At 52.8% G+C, this 16,653-nt stretch overlaps 1 protein-coding gene and 1 long non-coding RNA gene across 4 annotated transcripts in view; both read right to left on the bottom strand.

The window, feature by feature from the left end:
* Nucleotides 1-12: 12 nt before the first annotated feature.
* LOC123335040 lies at nucleotides 13-1,568 on the bottom strand. Its single transcript, XR_006553300.2, has 2 exons — nucleotides 546-1,568; nucleotides 13-461 (listed from the first exon to the last, which is right to left on the bottom strand). It is a non-coding gene; the product is annotated as an uncharacterized LOC123335040 (long non-coding RNA).
* Nucleotides 1,569-2,204: 636 nt separating this feature from the next.
* The window catches only part of CAMK2A (calcium/calmodulin dependent protein kinase II alpha), a 64,675-nt gene continuing 50,226 nt past the window's right edge, over nucleotides 2,205-16,653 (bottom strand). For 2 of the 3 annotated variants that reach the window (XM_025292420.3, XM_025292421.3), the window contains 4 exons: nucleotides 12,293-12,368; nucleotides 9,609-9,703; nucleotides 5,589-5,817; nucleotides 2,205-5,343 (listed from right to left, as the gene is read on the bottom strand). In XM_025292420.3, coding sequence (XP_025148205.2) covers nucleotides 5,340-5,343; nucleotides 5,589-5,817; nucleotides 9,609-9,703; nucleotides 12,293-12,368 — 404 coding nt within the window. In that variant the 3' untranslated portion in view covers nucleotides 2,205-5,339. Of the gene's footprint in view, nucleotides 5,344-5,584; nucleotides 5,818-9,608; nucleotides 9,704-12,292; nucleotides 12,369-16,653 lie in introns of those variants that run through there. The other variant, XM_025292422.3, reaches the window with a different exon arrangement.

Below are 16,653 nucleotides of genomic sequence, written 5' to 3'. Positions count from 1 at the left end.
GCTGGGAGTGGATAGAAACTGAGGTGCCTGTGGCGGGACCTAACGCAGTGCATGCTGGGAAGGAGGTGGGGCTTCCCCGAGAAAGTACAGCAGGGGTGTCCTCAAGGGAGGAGAAATGTTGCTATGCGCTGAGCAAGGAATAAAAAGAAATCCAGTCCTCTGCAGTGAGTTCTGGAGTAAACGGGCAGTGAGGAGGTGGAGACTACAGATGTAAACAACTAAGAGATGAGGCACCAGCTGGAGTGGATAACGGTTAAAGAGAAGGGGCGGGGCGGGGAGGGTGGGGGTGGTAGGTTCTTGAGAATTCCACGGGAAACACAGACCAGGGCCCTGGAGCTCTGCTTGTGTTAGTCCTGACTTTCTGTCTTGCAAGAAGCCTCTTTGCCTCTGAGTCTTGTTTTCTTCATCTTCAAAATAGGACTGTTCCAACTAGGGCAAGAGGTGTGAAAGCACCCTGTGAACTGTAAAAGATCATGTTCTTGTAGATAATAATAGCGCTTCAAGTGGAGCTGGCACTGTGAGGTAAAGGATACCTCGAGGTTTACCTGGAGCTCCCAGAGCTTCATAGACTCACGCAACTCTGGACCTCCTGTAATCTGCTCCTGTGCTGCCACCTGCCGGCGAGTGTCTGCAATGGCAGCTCAAGTTCTCAAGTCCTTTCTGCAGGCCAGGAGGGAGATCCAGGGCACCTGAAGGCTCAGGTGCAAGCCGTCCTGGCGCTGACGTGCCAGGCTCCAAGACAAGAGTGCAAGTGAAGGGCCTGGATCCCTCTGCTTCACACCTCCTTGCCATTTTCAGCTTTACTGCCAAGCTCCTCACATATGCCCTGTAGAAATGCCCTCTGGCCATCTCACATGCCAGCAGCTGGGATAGACCCAGAAAGCAGCTGGTGCGGGAATTCTGAAGCCCAGGCACCCAGAGCATGGTCTGAAGAGGACGGTTGGCTCTAGAAGTCACCCCCCCCAACCCCGCCCCTGGCCCTGTGGAATCAGGCCTTCATCAAATACAAATGGGCACTTGCCGTCGGCACTTGCGATCTAGCTCTACAAGGATTAAATCATGTGCTGCTGCAGCTGCTGATTTTTAATACTCCTTGAAAGGAGTTTAGGGTGGAGAGCAGAAATTAGGAACTTTGCGCTCTGGGAAAAACTGGCAGAACAGGTCTTCAGATTGTTAGATATTTTTAGGTGCTGATTTTATGAGCCGGATTCTTGTATCTCCTCTTGTCTAGAAAAGCACCAAAATCCTTCATGGTGACAAGTGTTCCTCGTGACTAGCAGAAGCCTGCAAAACATATGTGCTTGATTGCATGCACTCCCCCTTCACCAGAATCACGTATTTACTGATTTCCCCCCTACTACTTTGGAGCAGTTTCTCAGAGCTATCTGAAATGTTGTCTCCTTGGATATTGTCTTCATTTTGCTGCCAAATAAAACTTACCTTGCAACTCTCAAACATTGTGTTTGTTTGTTTTTTTTCCAAGTTACATCTCTTAGGTGGGGGCATGACTTACAGTGAGCAACTCATCTGTTTTGCATGAGACTGTTGGGTTTTGTACTGAAAATTCATGTCAGCAATGAATGGTTGGTCACCCTGTCATGGCCTGAGGGGGCCAAAACCTCTACATCACCACCCTGGGTCAGCCTAACCAACTTGGGAACCAACTAGCCTCTAATGTGGTAGTGGCCTCCCTTCCCCCAGTGGAGCCTTTCCTCCATTCCTTTCTCCAGCCCCAAGGCCTCTGCCCTAGACCCTAGGTTCATATATAGTCTGTGGGTAAAGAGACCCTTCCTCTCCCTCCCCCTCTCAAGGCCTCTGGGGCTTGGGGCCTTGTCTGTGAGGTTGGGCAGAGGAAAAATATTGGGTAGGAAGGGACTTCTGGAACAACTTCTTCACTGTACAGGGAAACCAAGGCCTGGAGGAGAAGAGCCTTGCCCCAGGTCCCTAAGGGAGACTTTCTGTTGGCCATTGGTGGCAACGCATTGCTCTTGTTAAGGGCACCCCAGCCCCATCCCTGGCTCTAAGGCTAGGACACACAGGTCCAGGCATAATCCCACAGTGATTGGCTCAACCTTGAGCTTGTGACCAAGTTAGTCCAATCAGAATAAAGACCTGGGTCTTTATTTTGCAACAGAGAGGAACTAGAACAGGAAACAGACATACTCCCCCAGTGCTCTGCTTGACCCAGACAGAGAGACAGCAAGTGCACAGAAGTTGGTAGCTATTTATTGCACTGAAAACACCAAGAATAAAACAGACACCCCTTCTTCCCCCCAACCCCACAATAGCAGAAAGTTTGAGCAGTGGTCATTCAAGTTCACAGCCACATATTTTAAAAAAGAACTGAAACAAACCCCCAAACAAATAGTAACAAAGATACCAGCACGGGGAGTCTGGCAAATACATCCCCTAAAGGGTCTCCTCTTGAAGGGAGACTGGAGGCCAGGGGTCAGGATCAGCGCTTGCTGGGTGCACACACGGGAGAATGCTTTCCCGTGAATGTGTTTGCATGCTGGAGCCTAGGACTTGTCTTAGGTCTGGATTTTTTTGCATCTACAGGATGTTTGACTGTCTGGTGGTATTGGGTTCTGGGCCACTTGGTCTGCCAGTCTGCCTGCCTGCTGTCTCAGGATCACGCCGTGCCCTGTGGGCCACACCAGCTGGCTGCACACTCGCAGGCGTGGCCTTTGCAGTGCAGCCATCTCAGCGTGGGGCAGGGACCAACCTCCACTTCTCTGGCATCCAGAGAGGGGCACAGTGGACAGGAGGTGTGTCAGCAGACAAAAGGCAGGACGCTGGTGTCCTCCAGCTCAGCTCCCTCTGGTGGGGAACCAAGGGGTGAGCAGGGAAAGGACTTTCCCAAGGTCACACAGCAAGTCTGGTCAGAGCTGGGAATGAAATCCTAATAACCCCCAAAACGTGGCTCTTTCCCCCGCAGTCCTCCACTGATAAGCAGAGGACAGGCACAAAGAGGGGGTTGAGGGGCAGTTGGGGGAGAGAAGGGGGACTGGCCGGCCCAGAAAAGAACAGGAATCCAGCCAGTGACTCACCCTGTCGATTCTCATGGGTGTATTCAGTGCTGTCTTCACCCCAGTGTTCTGTCTGTCCCCCCATCAGCCCTGTAACATAGGCTGGGCAGCAGTATTTAATCCTTTTAACAGAGGGGGAAACTGAGGCTGAAGAAAGGACCAGACTTTGCCTTGGTAATGGCAGCAATCCCTCACCTTTGGCTTGGGGACAGCTGTGGGAGCTGGCAGCTCGCAAGGGAGGCAGGCAGTTATGCTGCTGGGACACTGGGATCACTGGGCCTTACTGGGAAGCCCTCTGGACCTGGGACAGACCAAGTGCCTGCCCTGGGCCTCGGCAGCAGGGTCTCTGCCAAGAAGAGAGGCCAGTGATCAACCAGTTTGGAGACCAGGAGGGCTGGGTAGCCTCTCTCCTGGCCTGCGGCCCCTGCCCAGCCTGCCTTACCTGTCCCGGGGGCAAGAGTGCAAGACAATGGGCCCAGCAGACAGCTCATGATCAGGGAACACTCAGGAAATACTGGGTCACATCCCATCAGTCCTGCTCCACTCAACACCCAGGATACCCCAGAGGTTTGGAGGGATCAGAGATTCCTCCAAATCTTTGGAGATGTGGCTCTTCCTCCCCTTAAATCCTCCAGAGGGGACAGTATCTCATGCTGGCAAAACACGGCCACACAGAGGCCAAAAGCACAGAGAGGCAGCAACATAATTCCGAGTCGGACACTGAGAATACAACCTCTATTTCTTTTTTTGTCCAAAACATGTAGATTGGTTTTGCTGAGTGTTACTTCTTCTTTTCTTTTTTTTTTTTTTGTTTCAACATACTTACTGCATATAAAGTCATGCAAAGAAAACAGTGCAGACAGTAGATCCAGGTGGATGTGCCAAGGCATTCCACATCAGAGTCAATCCCAAGGGAAGAGGGAAAGAGAAAGGAAAGGAGAGATGCAAACCACAGCCGCAGGAGGAGGTGTGAAGAAGAGAACTCCCAGTGTTCTTTTTGGACCCGCATGAAGACACATGCTCGTGAACCCCCCAGAGATGGATGGGGGGCGCTGAGGGTGGTGCACAGATGTAATGAAATCCTGGGCAGCATGGTAGGAAGGATCTCAGTTTGGGAGGCAAGCAAGATAAAGTCCAGATACTGCCAGCCTGACAACCTCCCCCACTCTCTCTGCCCAGATTTGCTATTTCTTCATCAGCACTAACATCCGATGCTTCTCCAGTCCCCAAGGGAACCTGGGGACTGAGATGTCAGAGATCCTTCCCTGTCAGGCTGAGTCCACCTCAGCCCCAGATAACCCACAAGTGACAAAGTCCATCTCAGAGATGACAAAAAAAAAAAAAGACCTAGAACAGGAAAAAAAAAAAAAAACCTACCCCTCACCCCTCTTCCCACCTCCCTTCCCAACCCAAACCTTCTCACAATAATTTGAGAGGTCTAGTTATTACATAAATATCCATTAACGCGAAATCCACTTACGAAACACACAGAAGTTTGGCTATAAAAAGGCATGCGGTCCAAGTAGAAGCGATACCTAACGGTTGTTTTCTTTTGCCCTCAAAAAGCAATCCGATTCTCCCCTTCGGATATGATGAAGCTGGAATTCTCCAGGCCGGATGGATGGGTGGAATGGGCAGCTCATATTGGAAGTAAACATCGGCAGAAGGAAGAAAGGAAGAAGTGGGGGCACCCTGAGAGGATCGAGCCCCCCACACCAAGGGAGGAGGGTCGAGAACAAGAGGGCAGGACAGGGTGGGAGAGGAGTTAGGACGGCGGTCTGAGGCAGCAGGCTCCTGACATCTCGCTCCTCCTTTGCCCTCTCCCACGGGGGAGGTTGGTGCAGGGGGCTGGCTGTTCTGCCCTTCCCCAAGGACCCCAGACGAGGGGAGATCAGGGAGGGGGTTCTGGCGGATGCCATGTTCCTCCCGGCTCTGCCCCTCCTCCCCAGCCCCTGGGTGAACACACAGCTGGGACCGTGGCCTCTGGCCAAGGCAAGACCTCCCCCGGGAGGGGGGTCCTCGGAGCCAGCACCCAGGGCACCTGGGCCTGAGGAAGCCCCACCCTGGCAGGGGACAGAGAGCAAGAGTGACAGGTGCAGGTGGGGAGATGTGGCCATCTGCTCTGAAGTTGTGATGGCTTTTACGAACGGACAGGTTTTCTTGACACAGGTATGAAGGTGTCGGTGAGAGTGGTGGTGGTGGGATGATGTGGTTGGGAGAATTCCAGCAAAATCCAAGTGGGAGAACCAGCAGCCACATTCCATGGACAAAGAGTGGATCTTTGCAGTACAGCGCCTCCCGCCTGGTCCTTCAGCTGCAAGACACGGTTGATGCGGTGGGTAACATGGGTGCTTCTCAGGCACCATGCCCACCTCCTTGGATGGAGTTCAAGTTGCCTCCGGTGGGTCCCACCCGCGGCTCCTCCCCCCACCCCCTGGGACCCACAGGCCTGTTCTCCCAGTGGTCTTCCCACCCCTGGCCCAGGGCCCGTCCAACGTGTACCACCTCCAGACCGACACCACCCTGTTCTTTTAGATCATCGGAAGGAGGGGCTCTTACTGCGGCAGGACGGAAGGCGCCCCAGATCTGTGGAAGTGGACGATCTGCCATTTGCCATCCCGGCGGTGCCAGACGCGGGTCTCTTCCGACTGGGCCGTGCGGGGGATGCCGCTGGCGTCCAGGTACTGCGTGATGCGGATGTAGGCGATGCAGGCCGACTCGTCACCCATCAGGTGGATGTGGGGGTTCAGGATGGTGGTGTGCACAGGCTTGCTGTTCCGAGACCACACTGCAGGCGGGGACGGGAGGGGCGGAGGAGTTGCACCTGGGGGCCTCCTCTCACTTCCTTCCCTTCCCCGCTTCTCAGCAACCGCCTCAGCAGAGCACCTCTGCCTGCCTCATTTCCAGAGCAGCGGGTCTCTGAGACAGGGCTCAGCTACCTGGGAGTCAGGGCACAGCTCATAGATGACTAGATCAGACCCCAGCGGAGGTACAGTGGACTTCACGACAAGGTGAATTCTTCAAACGCAGGGGAATGGAATTTGAGAATCACGGTATCTTAGACATACAGGTGAATGTAGTGTCAGGTGAGCTTAGACCAGAGTCTCAACCCAGATCCCCAGAGAGGACAGGAGAGTACACAAACGAGGGGGCTGAACTGGGTACGAGATGCTGATGACTATGGTGAGGGGTGAGGGGACAACAGGGAGTGGTGAGTGGTGACAAGTGCGCCATGTCCCTTCTGAGGAGGCGCCCTGTGCGCAGCTTCCTTGGCGTTTGCTATGTAAGTGGGACTCATGTTGCCACACCTCACTTTTCAAGAGAATCTAGAAATCTGGATTTCTATGTCAGTGCCTCAGTTTTAATTATTGCTTTCAAATTTAAAACATCATGCAGACTATATGAAACATGTGTAGTCAGATACGCCTTAGGGGCACCTCATTCGCCACCTCTATTCTCAACGTATAGAATTATGGAAACTTGAAGAACATTAAAATTGTAGAATCTTGGCATTGTAGGGATGGTACTGGTGGCCATGGGATGTGGTCGTGGAGCTTTCCAGAGTTAGGGGGAGAGGCACAGCTCTTACAATCATGATAGAACTGACAAAACCAGCCCTCTCCCTGTAACATGTGACTCACAATTATTACCATCATCATCATCACCGTCTTGGTTCTCGAAACTCTCAATTTTTCTCGGCAAGATAGAAAACGAAACACACGAAGACAGTCACCTCGGGAGGGGCTGGACAGGGGTCACTAGGACCTTGGGCTTCAGCGGAACCCTCACACCTTCCCTCAGTGCAGCCCAAGCGTGCCCAAATCCCACAGGAGAGCTCATTCAAAATATAGATTGCCCAGCCCCGCCCTTGGAGATGCCAGTTCAGGAATCTGTCATATTAAAAAAAAGCTCCCTCCCCTCCCCCATCCTTTGATTCTGATGCCCAGCCAGGTTTGTGAGCCACTGATTTCCTGAAAAATGTAAAAAAAAAAATTGTTTTTCACAACTTCAGAAAGCACCCAATAGTATCTGCACCTAAATATTATTCTCACATTATACCCAGGTTTTGGATAAATGACCCCAAATCACTGAGTCTTAGATATGTAGACTAAGAGGCTTTTACAATTCTCGGCTCTTGTATAGCAAGAGTGAAGAGCTTTTCCACCATCAGCTTTGGAGCAACCTCAGAGATCAGAGGTCACCTTTTGGCCCTCCCACAAAATGCAAGGCCTCTGTGAGCATCCTCAACAGCATTCGGGGCTGGAGGCTCTCAACACTGTTTAGTTCAATGCATCCATTTAGCAGATCTGGAAACTGAGGTCCAGAGAAGCAATAGGACTTGTCCAAAGCTGGGCCAGTCTCTGAAAGAAATGCAGTAGAACCTAAAGAAGTCAGTCTCCAGGTGGGACTGAATTAGGACAATCTAGAACAATCCCCAAAGGGATAGAATTTAGCACTGTTGAGGGCACTGGGCCTTACTGCTGTCTGCCAGGGCTGGGGTCCTGAGAGTCATTTGTAAAGCAATGGTCACCCTAACGTGGCATCTCTTGAATGGATCCTAGGCTCCCAACATCTACCCTCATGGATAGCATGGGAGAAAGGGCCAGGTCCTCCAGCAGGAAAAAGCAGGCAGGAGGGTGAGACTTGCACCAGGGCAGGCAGTTACCTTGTGTCTTGCTCTTTTCAATCCTTTAATGTGATCAGGTGTTTAAGCCCAGAGTCCAGGGAGCCAGTGTTATGATGGGACTCACTGCCAGAGTTTAGGCCAAGGGCTTACACAGCCTTCCGTGTCTCCTCCTCCTTTTGCATCCCTGAGTCTTAAAAGCCAGCTCAGCCTGATCTCTGCTCTGTGGGGATTGTGGTGTTCATTGTGGGGAACCAGCACCCCCCAGAGGACAGACCAGTAGAGAGGTGCCCCTGGTGATCAGCTAGGGAGCTCCAGGGTGAGAGGGACTGACTGTGGGGTCCAGCCACCTCTCTTCACACTCTACCTCTGTTGCTAGCCTTGGAAAAGCAGAGTTTGATTTGTCAAAGAAAATGTAACTTCCTTCTTTCCTTCTTCACAGCTTTTTGGGGATGCTCTTAAGCCCTTGTACTCTGCAAGATTCCATCAGTCTGTGTGCAGACAGGAGAGGAGCACCCAGCTCTGGTGCCCAGGTGAGGAGATAGCACGGGGAAGGGAGGAGGCACTGGAGGCAGTCGGGACCAGGTTCTGTCACCAACATTCTGGGTCCTTTGGACAAGTTGCTTCCTCTCTCTGGACCTCAGTTTCCCCTCTGTACAATGAAGAGTTGGACTAGAGCCAACTTCAGTTGCTTAAGTACTACCTTTATTTTTACCATCTACCTATACTTACTTTATGGCACCCCACTCTAGTATTCTTGCCTGGAGAATCCCGTAAACAGAGGGGCCTGGTGGGCTTCAGTCCATGGGGTCGCAAAGAGTCGGACACGACTGAAGCGACTTAGCATGTGCACATACTTACTTTATGAAATATTTCCTTAAATCGATTCACTTTATTAATGTAGATACATTTATTTTAAGATGACTTTCTAAAACAATCATTAATGAATAACCAGTCTTACAGAATACACTTTTAATAAGCCCAATGGAAATGAAATCAAATTATATAATCCTAGCTCCACGCTCTTTCCTGCAAGGCACCTGGGCCTGAGACCGCTCTCTTTTTGATAAAGAGGTGAGTTAGAAAGTCAGTAGAGAGACTGACATTACACTGAGCCTTTCCTCTTGGCAGAGCCAGATGTGTTGAAAGAGAATTTAGAAAGGGACCAACTTGCCCACGGTGTGAACCAGCGCTGTTTCAATGGGTGCCCACAAGCACAGGGAATCCCAGAGTGTTGCCACAGTGCCTCCCCTCTGGGGGACCTTGGCCGTGCCTCTTCTCAGGGCCTCCCTCCGGGTCCTAAGCTGCATGAGCCTAACCTGCGAGTGCGTTGGTTTATCCCTGTCTGACTCCTGGCCAAGGCGAGACAGATGCAGGCAGAAAGCGCCCTAGGTCAGGCCCAGCCTCAGCCCCCTGACAGCCCCGGGGTACAAAGCTGCCAGGGTCTCTCCTGCAAAGAGAGGCCCGGGAAGGACAGACATGCGGACAGAGACCTAGACAGACAGGCAGGCACAGCAGTGTGAGCTTGGTCCCCTTTTCTCCCCCAAGAGTGCATTTCCATGCCCACTCATTGGGGCACCTGCAGGACAGCAACCTACATGCCAGTTTGCAACCAGCTGGTCAGGTGACTAACTTGGGGGTGTGCCCCTGGGGGGCTCCCTTATCTGTAGAAAGGGAATAAAGGTCTTCCCCAGGCTCTCCCAGGGTCATTGGGCAGGCAAGGGCTGGGAGGGCTTGTCACACTGATCCAAGGTCCCCATCCTCAGCCACAGCGGTTGGACGGACCAGGCTTAGGACAGAGAACCAAGGCAGTACCAAGCCCTGTCCACACGGGCCCTTCCTCTTCACTGGCTCCGGAGCTGCCCCGGGAGCCCTGCCCGTCACCCTGCTGTGCCATCTGGCAGGACACTGAACAGAGCAGACAACAGGCAGCCCAGAGGGAAGGGATTGCTCACGGTTTTCAAAATAGAATCGATGGAAGTCCAGGCCCTCGACCAGGTTCCCCAGGGCCTCGGGTTCGAAGGCCGTCATCCCAGGGTCACACATTTTCCTGGGGGGAGGAAGTCAGAGGAAAGATGGGCTGGGGTGGCCTCTCAGATGCCCCCTCTAATTCCAGGGGCCTGGACCCTGGGAAGGTGAGACTGTGAAATCAAAAGTGACTGCACCCACCTCATAGGATCAATGAGGCTGTGGAGGGGACAGGGCTGGGACAGGGACAGTGTGGACGCTGCTGACTGGCAGGTGCTACTGGGAAGCCTGGGTCCAAACCATGGCTCTGCCACTTACACGTCATGAGACCACCATGCCCCCCTGCCCCCCAGCAGTGGCTTTACGTCTCTGAGCAAGAGGGCCATACCAAGATGCCAGCGGGGATAACTCAGCCTGTACACAACTCTCCAAATTACATCACACCCCCCACCTCAGGCAGCAGATCTGTCCAGAGGGGGCTTTCCTAATCTGTCTTCCTTGGGCAGGAGGACCTTTTCCTTCACTTTGAACTGGCTTCTGTTAACCAGCAGGTGTGGCCCTGGAGGGGTGCGTTTTGCTGCATTAAACGGAGGTGTCCTATTGTGGGCAGCAGCGTCCTCTGGGAGCCGTAGCTCCCTCTTCTGTGAGATGAGGAAGGTAGCAGCCCAAGAACTGGCGCCTGGGAGGAAGGAGCCGGGGCGTGACTGAGCAGCCCCTCTGCTGTGTATTTTTAGCTCAGTGCTCCCACTCAGGTCTGCATTCTGGGAGACCCTAATAGCCAGATGGAGGAAGGAAAAAACTGTCTCCCCCATCCCTAGGTCTCTGAGATCTTCTATGACACAACGGGGACCCCTGTGGCAATGACAGTGAAGCCAGGGACAGGAAGTACCCCAGGACAAACAAAGATCCCAACCTGGGGAGGGACTGAAGACAATGGCGGAGGGCCCAGCCTCGTATGAGCTGGAGCTGTGGTGAGTGCAGGGCACCCTGCCCTTGTTCTGCCCTAACGGCTCTGTCTGTGTGACTCCAGACAACTCACTTCTCCACTCAGAACCTCAGATTCTCCTGACGGATCGGCCAGCGGGGTTGTTCTCAAATCATGTGGGATTCCCAGGATCCTTCCAGATCCAGAGGCCTGACCATCTGGAAGACTAAGCACCACCTCGCTCTCTTCGAGGAACCCCTCTGCAGGAGGTCTCTGGGCCTCTGAAGGGACTCAGAAACCATCTGCTCCAGTTCCATTGTACATGTAGGGAAACAGGCTCAGTGAGACGAAGGGGCTTATCCAGGGTGACATAGGGTCAGACGCAGCACCACAGGCCCCAGAGGTCATAGCAAGGGGTCAAAACCTAGGCTACAGAGGAAGTGATATCGCAGAGGTGGAAGACTTGGGGGGGGTTGGGGTCAACAGGAAGACACCTCTCCTTCCCTCCCTCCCTAGCTGTGTCCCCAGAGCCGCTCTCAGGCTCTCTCATCACTGACTTAATTCTTTCCAGGGCCAGATGCAAAATCTGTTCAAGAGAGCATTTCCATGTTTTTATGCAACCCTCAGGGGCACACATGCACACACACCCATGCACACCCCTTATGCACGCAGTCACAAACGTGCACGTTACGTGTGCATGGGTACATCACACTCACGCGTACATGCGGCCTCCGTCTCACACCTGCACCTTCCAAGGTCCTTGTTTCTCCAGAAATAATCAGCAGATTGCTGGGGCTTTGTCACCCGCTGCTGCTGAAACCCTCCCACGATCAGGATGCACCTGGCCTGCCCAGCCTTTGAGAAACAAACTTCAACTCCTGGGCATATAGCAGTAACCAGGATCAGGCTGCCCAAGAAGCAAAGCCCACCCAGGTCATTCCTACTTCACCCAACAGGCAAGGGTCGTTCTGCCCTTAGTTGGCAGCTTTTGTCCACCAAAAAGCATAGGTTGGGTCTTCAGACCCGGGCCTTGTCAGCCCTGGCCAAGACGTTGAGGCCTCAGCCCAGAATCCTGGCTCTTCTGGGGGCCCACTGAAGTCCGCTCCTGGCCTAGACCAGCAAGGCTGAAGATGGCCACCAGGGGGCGCTCCAGCCCAGTCTTTGTACACTGGTCGCTTCTCCAAGGCTGGCCCAGGTGTGTAGGGAATGTCTCATACCACTTGTTTCCTATCATGCCATTTTTGTGCACTCTGCCTTATCCCTGGATGGCTCAGAATTGCTTTTTGCGGTTCTTTTTCTCCCGCTTGCTCACTGAAGTTTGGTTTCCTGCCTGCTCCTGCCCATCTGAGGTCAGAGGAAGTCCAGTGTAGCCCAGGCCCACATGGTCGGACTGAGGAAGGGCCTGCCTCCCTCCCCTCCTTCCCAGCTTATCTCCTGAGGAGGCCCGTGTTGCAGTGGAAACCACCCCCTCTTTCCTTGGGGAAGGAAAAGAGTTTTGTTGGAATTCTTCCTAGACAACAAGATAGGAGCAGGAAGAGGAGCAGGACTGAGATATAGACAAGTACTGTGAGCAAAAAGCTTAATGAGAGCATAAAGTCTGAAGGCACACCAGACTGAATGAGTTCAGCCTGATTCATGGCACATGCAGTGTGAGTGAATGAGGGTCAGAGATAAAGAACCCCCAACGTTAGCCATCAGCGCCCCCTGATTCAGGCAGGACATGCAGGATGCACCCAGCCAACTCACGTGTAGGACTCAAAATCTCCATTGCTTATGGCTTCAATCAGCTGCTCTGTCACTTTTATGATTTCTTGTTTCCGCACTGTAAGGCAGGAGGGGACACAGAGAGATAATAGTGATCGTGATGGAGATGTGGCGCCAGCCACCGTGTCCTGAGCCCTCACCACGCACCAGCCCCTGTCCCGAGGGCCTCACATTCTCAGTTGTCCTCACGCTGTCCCTGGGTGTCATCACGCCCGTTTCGTGGCAGAAGAAACTGAGACCCAGAAAGGTGGAAGTGTGTGAAAGTCCCCTCGACTACAAAGGGCAGAGCCTGTGTCTTAGTTGGCAGCCTCTGCTTCCAGAGAGCAAGCATGGTTCTGGCTCTCGGTCTGATTTGAACACAAGTCTTGACTCCAAAATACACCTTCTCCATCACCTTGTTTTGCCACCTGAATCCAAGCAAGGTTACCTGTGATGATCACCACCAGCAGCCAAACACCAGAGGTTCCCCTGTAGTCCAAACTGAGGCCACTAAGGAAGGGCTTAGGGCATATTTATCCCTTGGGTCTGGGTGAGTTTTTATGCTATTTGCATACCTACAAGAATCAGGCACTGAGCTTTCCAGAACTTTCCAGGCATAATGAATCCCAGTTACTGACACCTGGCCTCCCCTGTCTGCCTCGGAAACACCACAAACAGCTGCTGTCTTTCTGGTAGAGGAGTAGATATCAGTTTTCTTAGTAGGTGTGTGACGTTCTGTGCCCCAGCTTTCCCATCTGTAAAATGGGGATGCTGTCACCTCTTATACATCCAGTGCTGAACAAGCGGTGCAAAGAACCCAGGCTTCAGTATCAGATAGCCTTCATCTGAATCCCAGCCTGGGTCGTTATCCGCTGCGCAGCCGTGGGCCACAGGTTGTTTTCCCATCCATCATATGGAGACCATATGCCCTCATCCCAGAGTTGTTATGACTACGGGATGAGATGATGTGCCTGAGGCACTTGGACCAGAGCCTGGCACATAGTAGGTACACACCATAGGTCCCACTTCCTATATCCTCCCACATGCACTATTGTATCTGCTCCTCACAGCCTGGGGGTTGGGGGAGGCAAGGCCAGTTTCCTCCTATGTGATACATGAGGAGACCAAGCCTCAGCAATGAAGGAACTGGAGTCACATGTCCTGGTTCCCAGCAGGGCTCCTACTAGAAGCCTCACTCAGTTCCCTGGGTCCTCCTTTCCTTCTTCCCCAGGCTCAAGCTTGGCCTCAAACCTGGTCAGCAAGCTGGCTGGCCAGAGCAGCCTCAGGTGAGATGGGCACATACTGCCCGTCTCTCAGGCCGGGAGCATGGGAAGGAGGCTGCTCCTGTTAGAGCCCTCGACCCGGCCTGCCCCTCTCCTTACCAACTGCAGGGGCCACCCTGGCCCACCTCACACAGGGAGCTTGCCTCAGGCCCAGAGGACACAGAATCACAGAGCACCCAAGCTGCAAGAACCTTGGCGACCGCAGACTCAACCTCCTTATCCAGCTATTGGGCAAACAGAAACCTGGTAAGAGGTGCGGCCTGCCCAAGGACACAGAACATCCCGGGTGTGCAGTCTGGCTTCCAGTGCAGGGCCTTTCCCAGAACCTGGGAGCTCCAACACATTCCCTGTCACGTTGGGTCCATGGGCTGTCTCTTCCCCAACTCAAATATTTAATATGAGCACTGCAAAGTCTCACTGGCCCCTGGAGCAGGCCTGGCTCTGCAGACATTCCTTGCAGAGTGAGGGAGTGTGCCAGTGCTCAAGCCTCAGAGCTTGAAGCCTCCCAGCACAGCTTCCTCTGCTGCTCACTCCCCATTCAGAAATGAGCTCCAGCCACACTGGAGGCAACAGGTGAAATCATCTGCTCTGGTGTCTGTGCAGCAACAAAGCCATCATCACCATCTCCGCCCTACTACGTGCCCCTCAGGGCAGGGCCCGATGCCCAGCACAGCTCTTGGCACATGGTGAGTGCTCAGTAGACATAACCATCTTGGAAGTTACCATCTCCAGTGTCAGCCACCACAGTGAGCGACACAGTCTTTATCTCCTGGCTCCTCTAAGAATCACCAGGACTGGGAATGAGTGTCTTAGACCAGGAGCTCTGCCGGGTGACCCTGTCTTGCCTGGCACTGAGACAGGCAGCATAAATGAATGAGTGGATAAACCAAATCAGGGTCTGGGGCTGCTGTCTTTGCCTTGTTCCCTGGAATTGCACAAGTTGCCTAGTGGCCTCTGTCCCTTGGAGCCCAACAACCAAGTCTCCTGGTCAAGCTAGAGACCGAGGATGGAGAGAAACGCACCTCTCTCAGGAGACACCTCATTCCAGCCGCTCCCATGTGGAATCATGGTGACCACGCAGGGCAAATTCACAGGCTTCTGGCAGGCTCTGGGGCCCAAGCCACCCCCCTTGCCTTGTCTGCACAGCTTTACGTGCCCTTCCCGCTTGACATTCCATGAGCTTCTGCTTAACACCCTGTCTCCTGTGGGCTGCTTCTCCCCAGCGCGTCAGAAAGACTAGCCAAGTGGTCAAGGGCACGGATTCTGGAGCCAGACCCCAGCTCTACTACTCAGTAACTATGTGCCCTTGGGCAAGCTATTTCCCCCTGCCTCAGTTTCCCGTATGTATAATGGAGCTACTAATAGTACTTACCTCATAGGGTGGTTCTGAGGGTTGAGTTAAGAATATATCAACGAAAATAACTAACACACATATGGTCCTCACTCAGAACCAGCTACTGTTCCAAGCCCTTTATATCAAGTCATTTATGTAAATAATGATGCGTTATGTAAAAGCGTTGAGAGCAGTGCCCGGCGCTCCATAACTGAAAGCTGTGATTATCCTCAGTGGAAAGCTCTGAATTGGAAGTTCCCCCTGAGGACAGCCTGTAGCCAGGCCGGGACGCTTCCCAGCAGCCTGATATGTGATGCTTCAGTTTTGGTTGAAGCTTTGGGGCTTGTAGCCTGCCTAGGAGGCCACCACACTGCTGGAGAGTGTCTTCCATTTGCACCCACATCCTTCTTTTACGTTAAAATCTTCCCCTAAAAGCCCCTTAGTTTCTGGGGCCCTGCACTGTGTACCTGATATCCCAGACTTTATGCCTTCACCTGCCAGCCTTTTCTTCTCAGGGCTGAAAGCCTCCAGCATGTGGTTTGCAGGATCTCACTCAAGCTGGCTATCTACTCTTCTGGGGTACTTAAGCTATTAGATGCTTCTGTGAGTGTGAGCACACAGTCCTTGATGTAGCTTGAATATTGCAGAATCTCAGGCCTAGGGTAGCACTCTTTATCCCCTCCCCAATTCTGGACACTATACCTCTATTAATGCAGCCCAAGACAGTGCCTAACTTGGCCTTCACCCACGTAGGACACCAAGTTTGCCAATGGTTAAAGCCTGGCAGCCGGGAATCTCCCTCGCTTCACTCTCTGGGACCAAAGATCTGGGACTCTGATGCTCCTTAGATCTGGAGAAATTCACTCTTGTTCTGAGCCCCTCCCATGCCCTCAGCAGATCCACTGCTCTATGAAAGATTCAACCAGCAGGTGCTCAGTAGCATTTTTAATCTTCTAGGCATTCACCCAGACAACCAAGAGTGTTCCCTCATAGCTGGGAAAGCTGAAGCCCCAGAGAGGTTAAGACACTCTCTCAAGGTCACACAGCGCATGGCGGCTGATATGAGATCAGCATTCCTGGCTAAAATTTCCCAGAATGTCTCTGCCCAGATTCGGAGGCAGCTCTTTGGAAAAGAAACGGAGTTTTCAAGAGGCTGACCAGGAGGAGGGTGGTGGGGAGGAAGCCTAGCAGAGTCCTGTGCAGCTCAGAGGGTGAGAGGCCTGTGTATCAGCCTGAGGGGCTCTGAAATATTCATGTCCCCTTCTTTGCTCAGGGGGAAATGTTCCCTGGAGGATGACATTTCTAATTAACTTTAATGTTAGGTCAGAATCCACCCTACCAGCTGCTATTCTCACTTAGTAAGAAGACTTAACAAATTAACACCAGAAAATGGTTCTCTGGAAATTTTCTCTGAGGCCTGAAGAACCTGGGGGAGGCACAGGGCTCTCTCTCTTGCCAAACAGCGGGAGAAGCTCCTGGTTGGGCCAGCATCTCTTCCAGCAGACATGGCCCTTTACATGTATGGAAACTGAGGCAGGAAATGGGCTCCAAGTCTTACCATTAATAACACTGACATGCCCTTTCTCTTCTCTGGGCTTCAGCCTCCCTCTTTTTATTTTATTTATTTATTTTTGGCCATGCTATAGGCATGTGAGATCTTAGTTCCCCGACCAGAGATCAAACCTATGCCCCCTGCAGTGGAAGTGCGGAGTCTTAACCACTGGATCACCAGGGCAACTTATTCCTCC

The sequence above is a fragment of the Bubalus bubalis genome, chromosome 9 (assembly GCF_019923935.1).
Source record: "Bubalus bubalis isolate 160015118507 breed Murrah chromosome 9, NDDB_SH_1, whole genome shotgun sequence".
Classification (NCBI taxonomy): Eukaryota; Metazoa; Chordata; class Mammalia; order Artiodactyla; family Bovidae; genus Bubalus; species Bubalus bubalis.
This window is presented reverse-complemented; position numbering and strand designations above follow the sequence as displayed.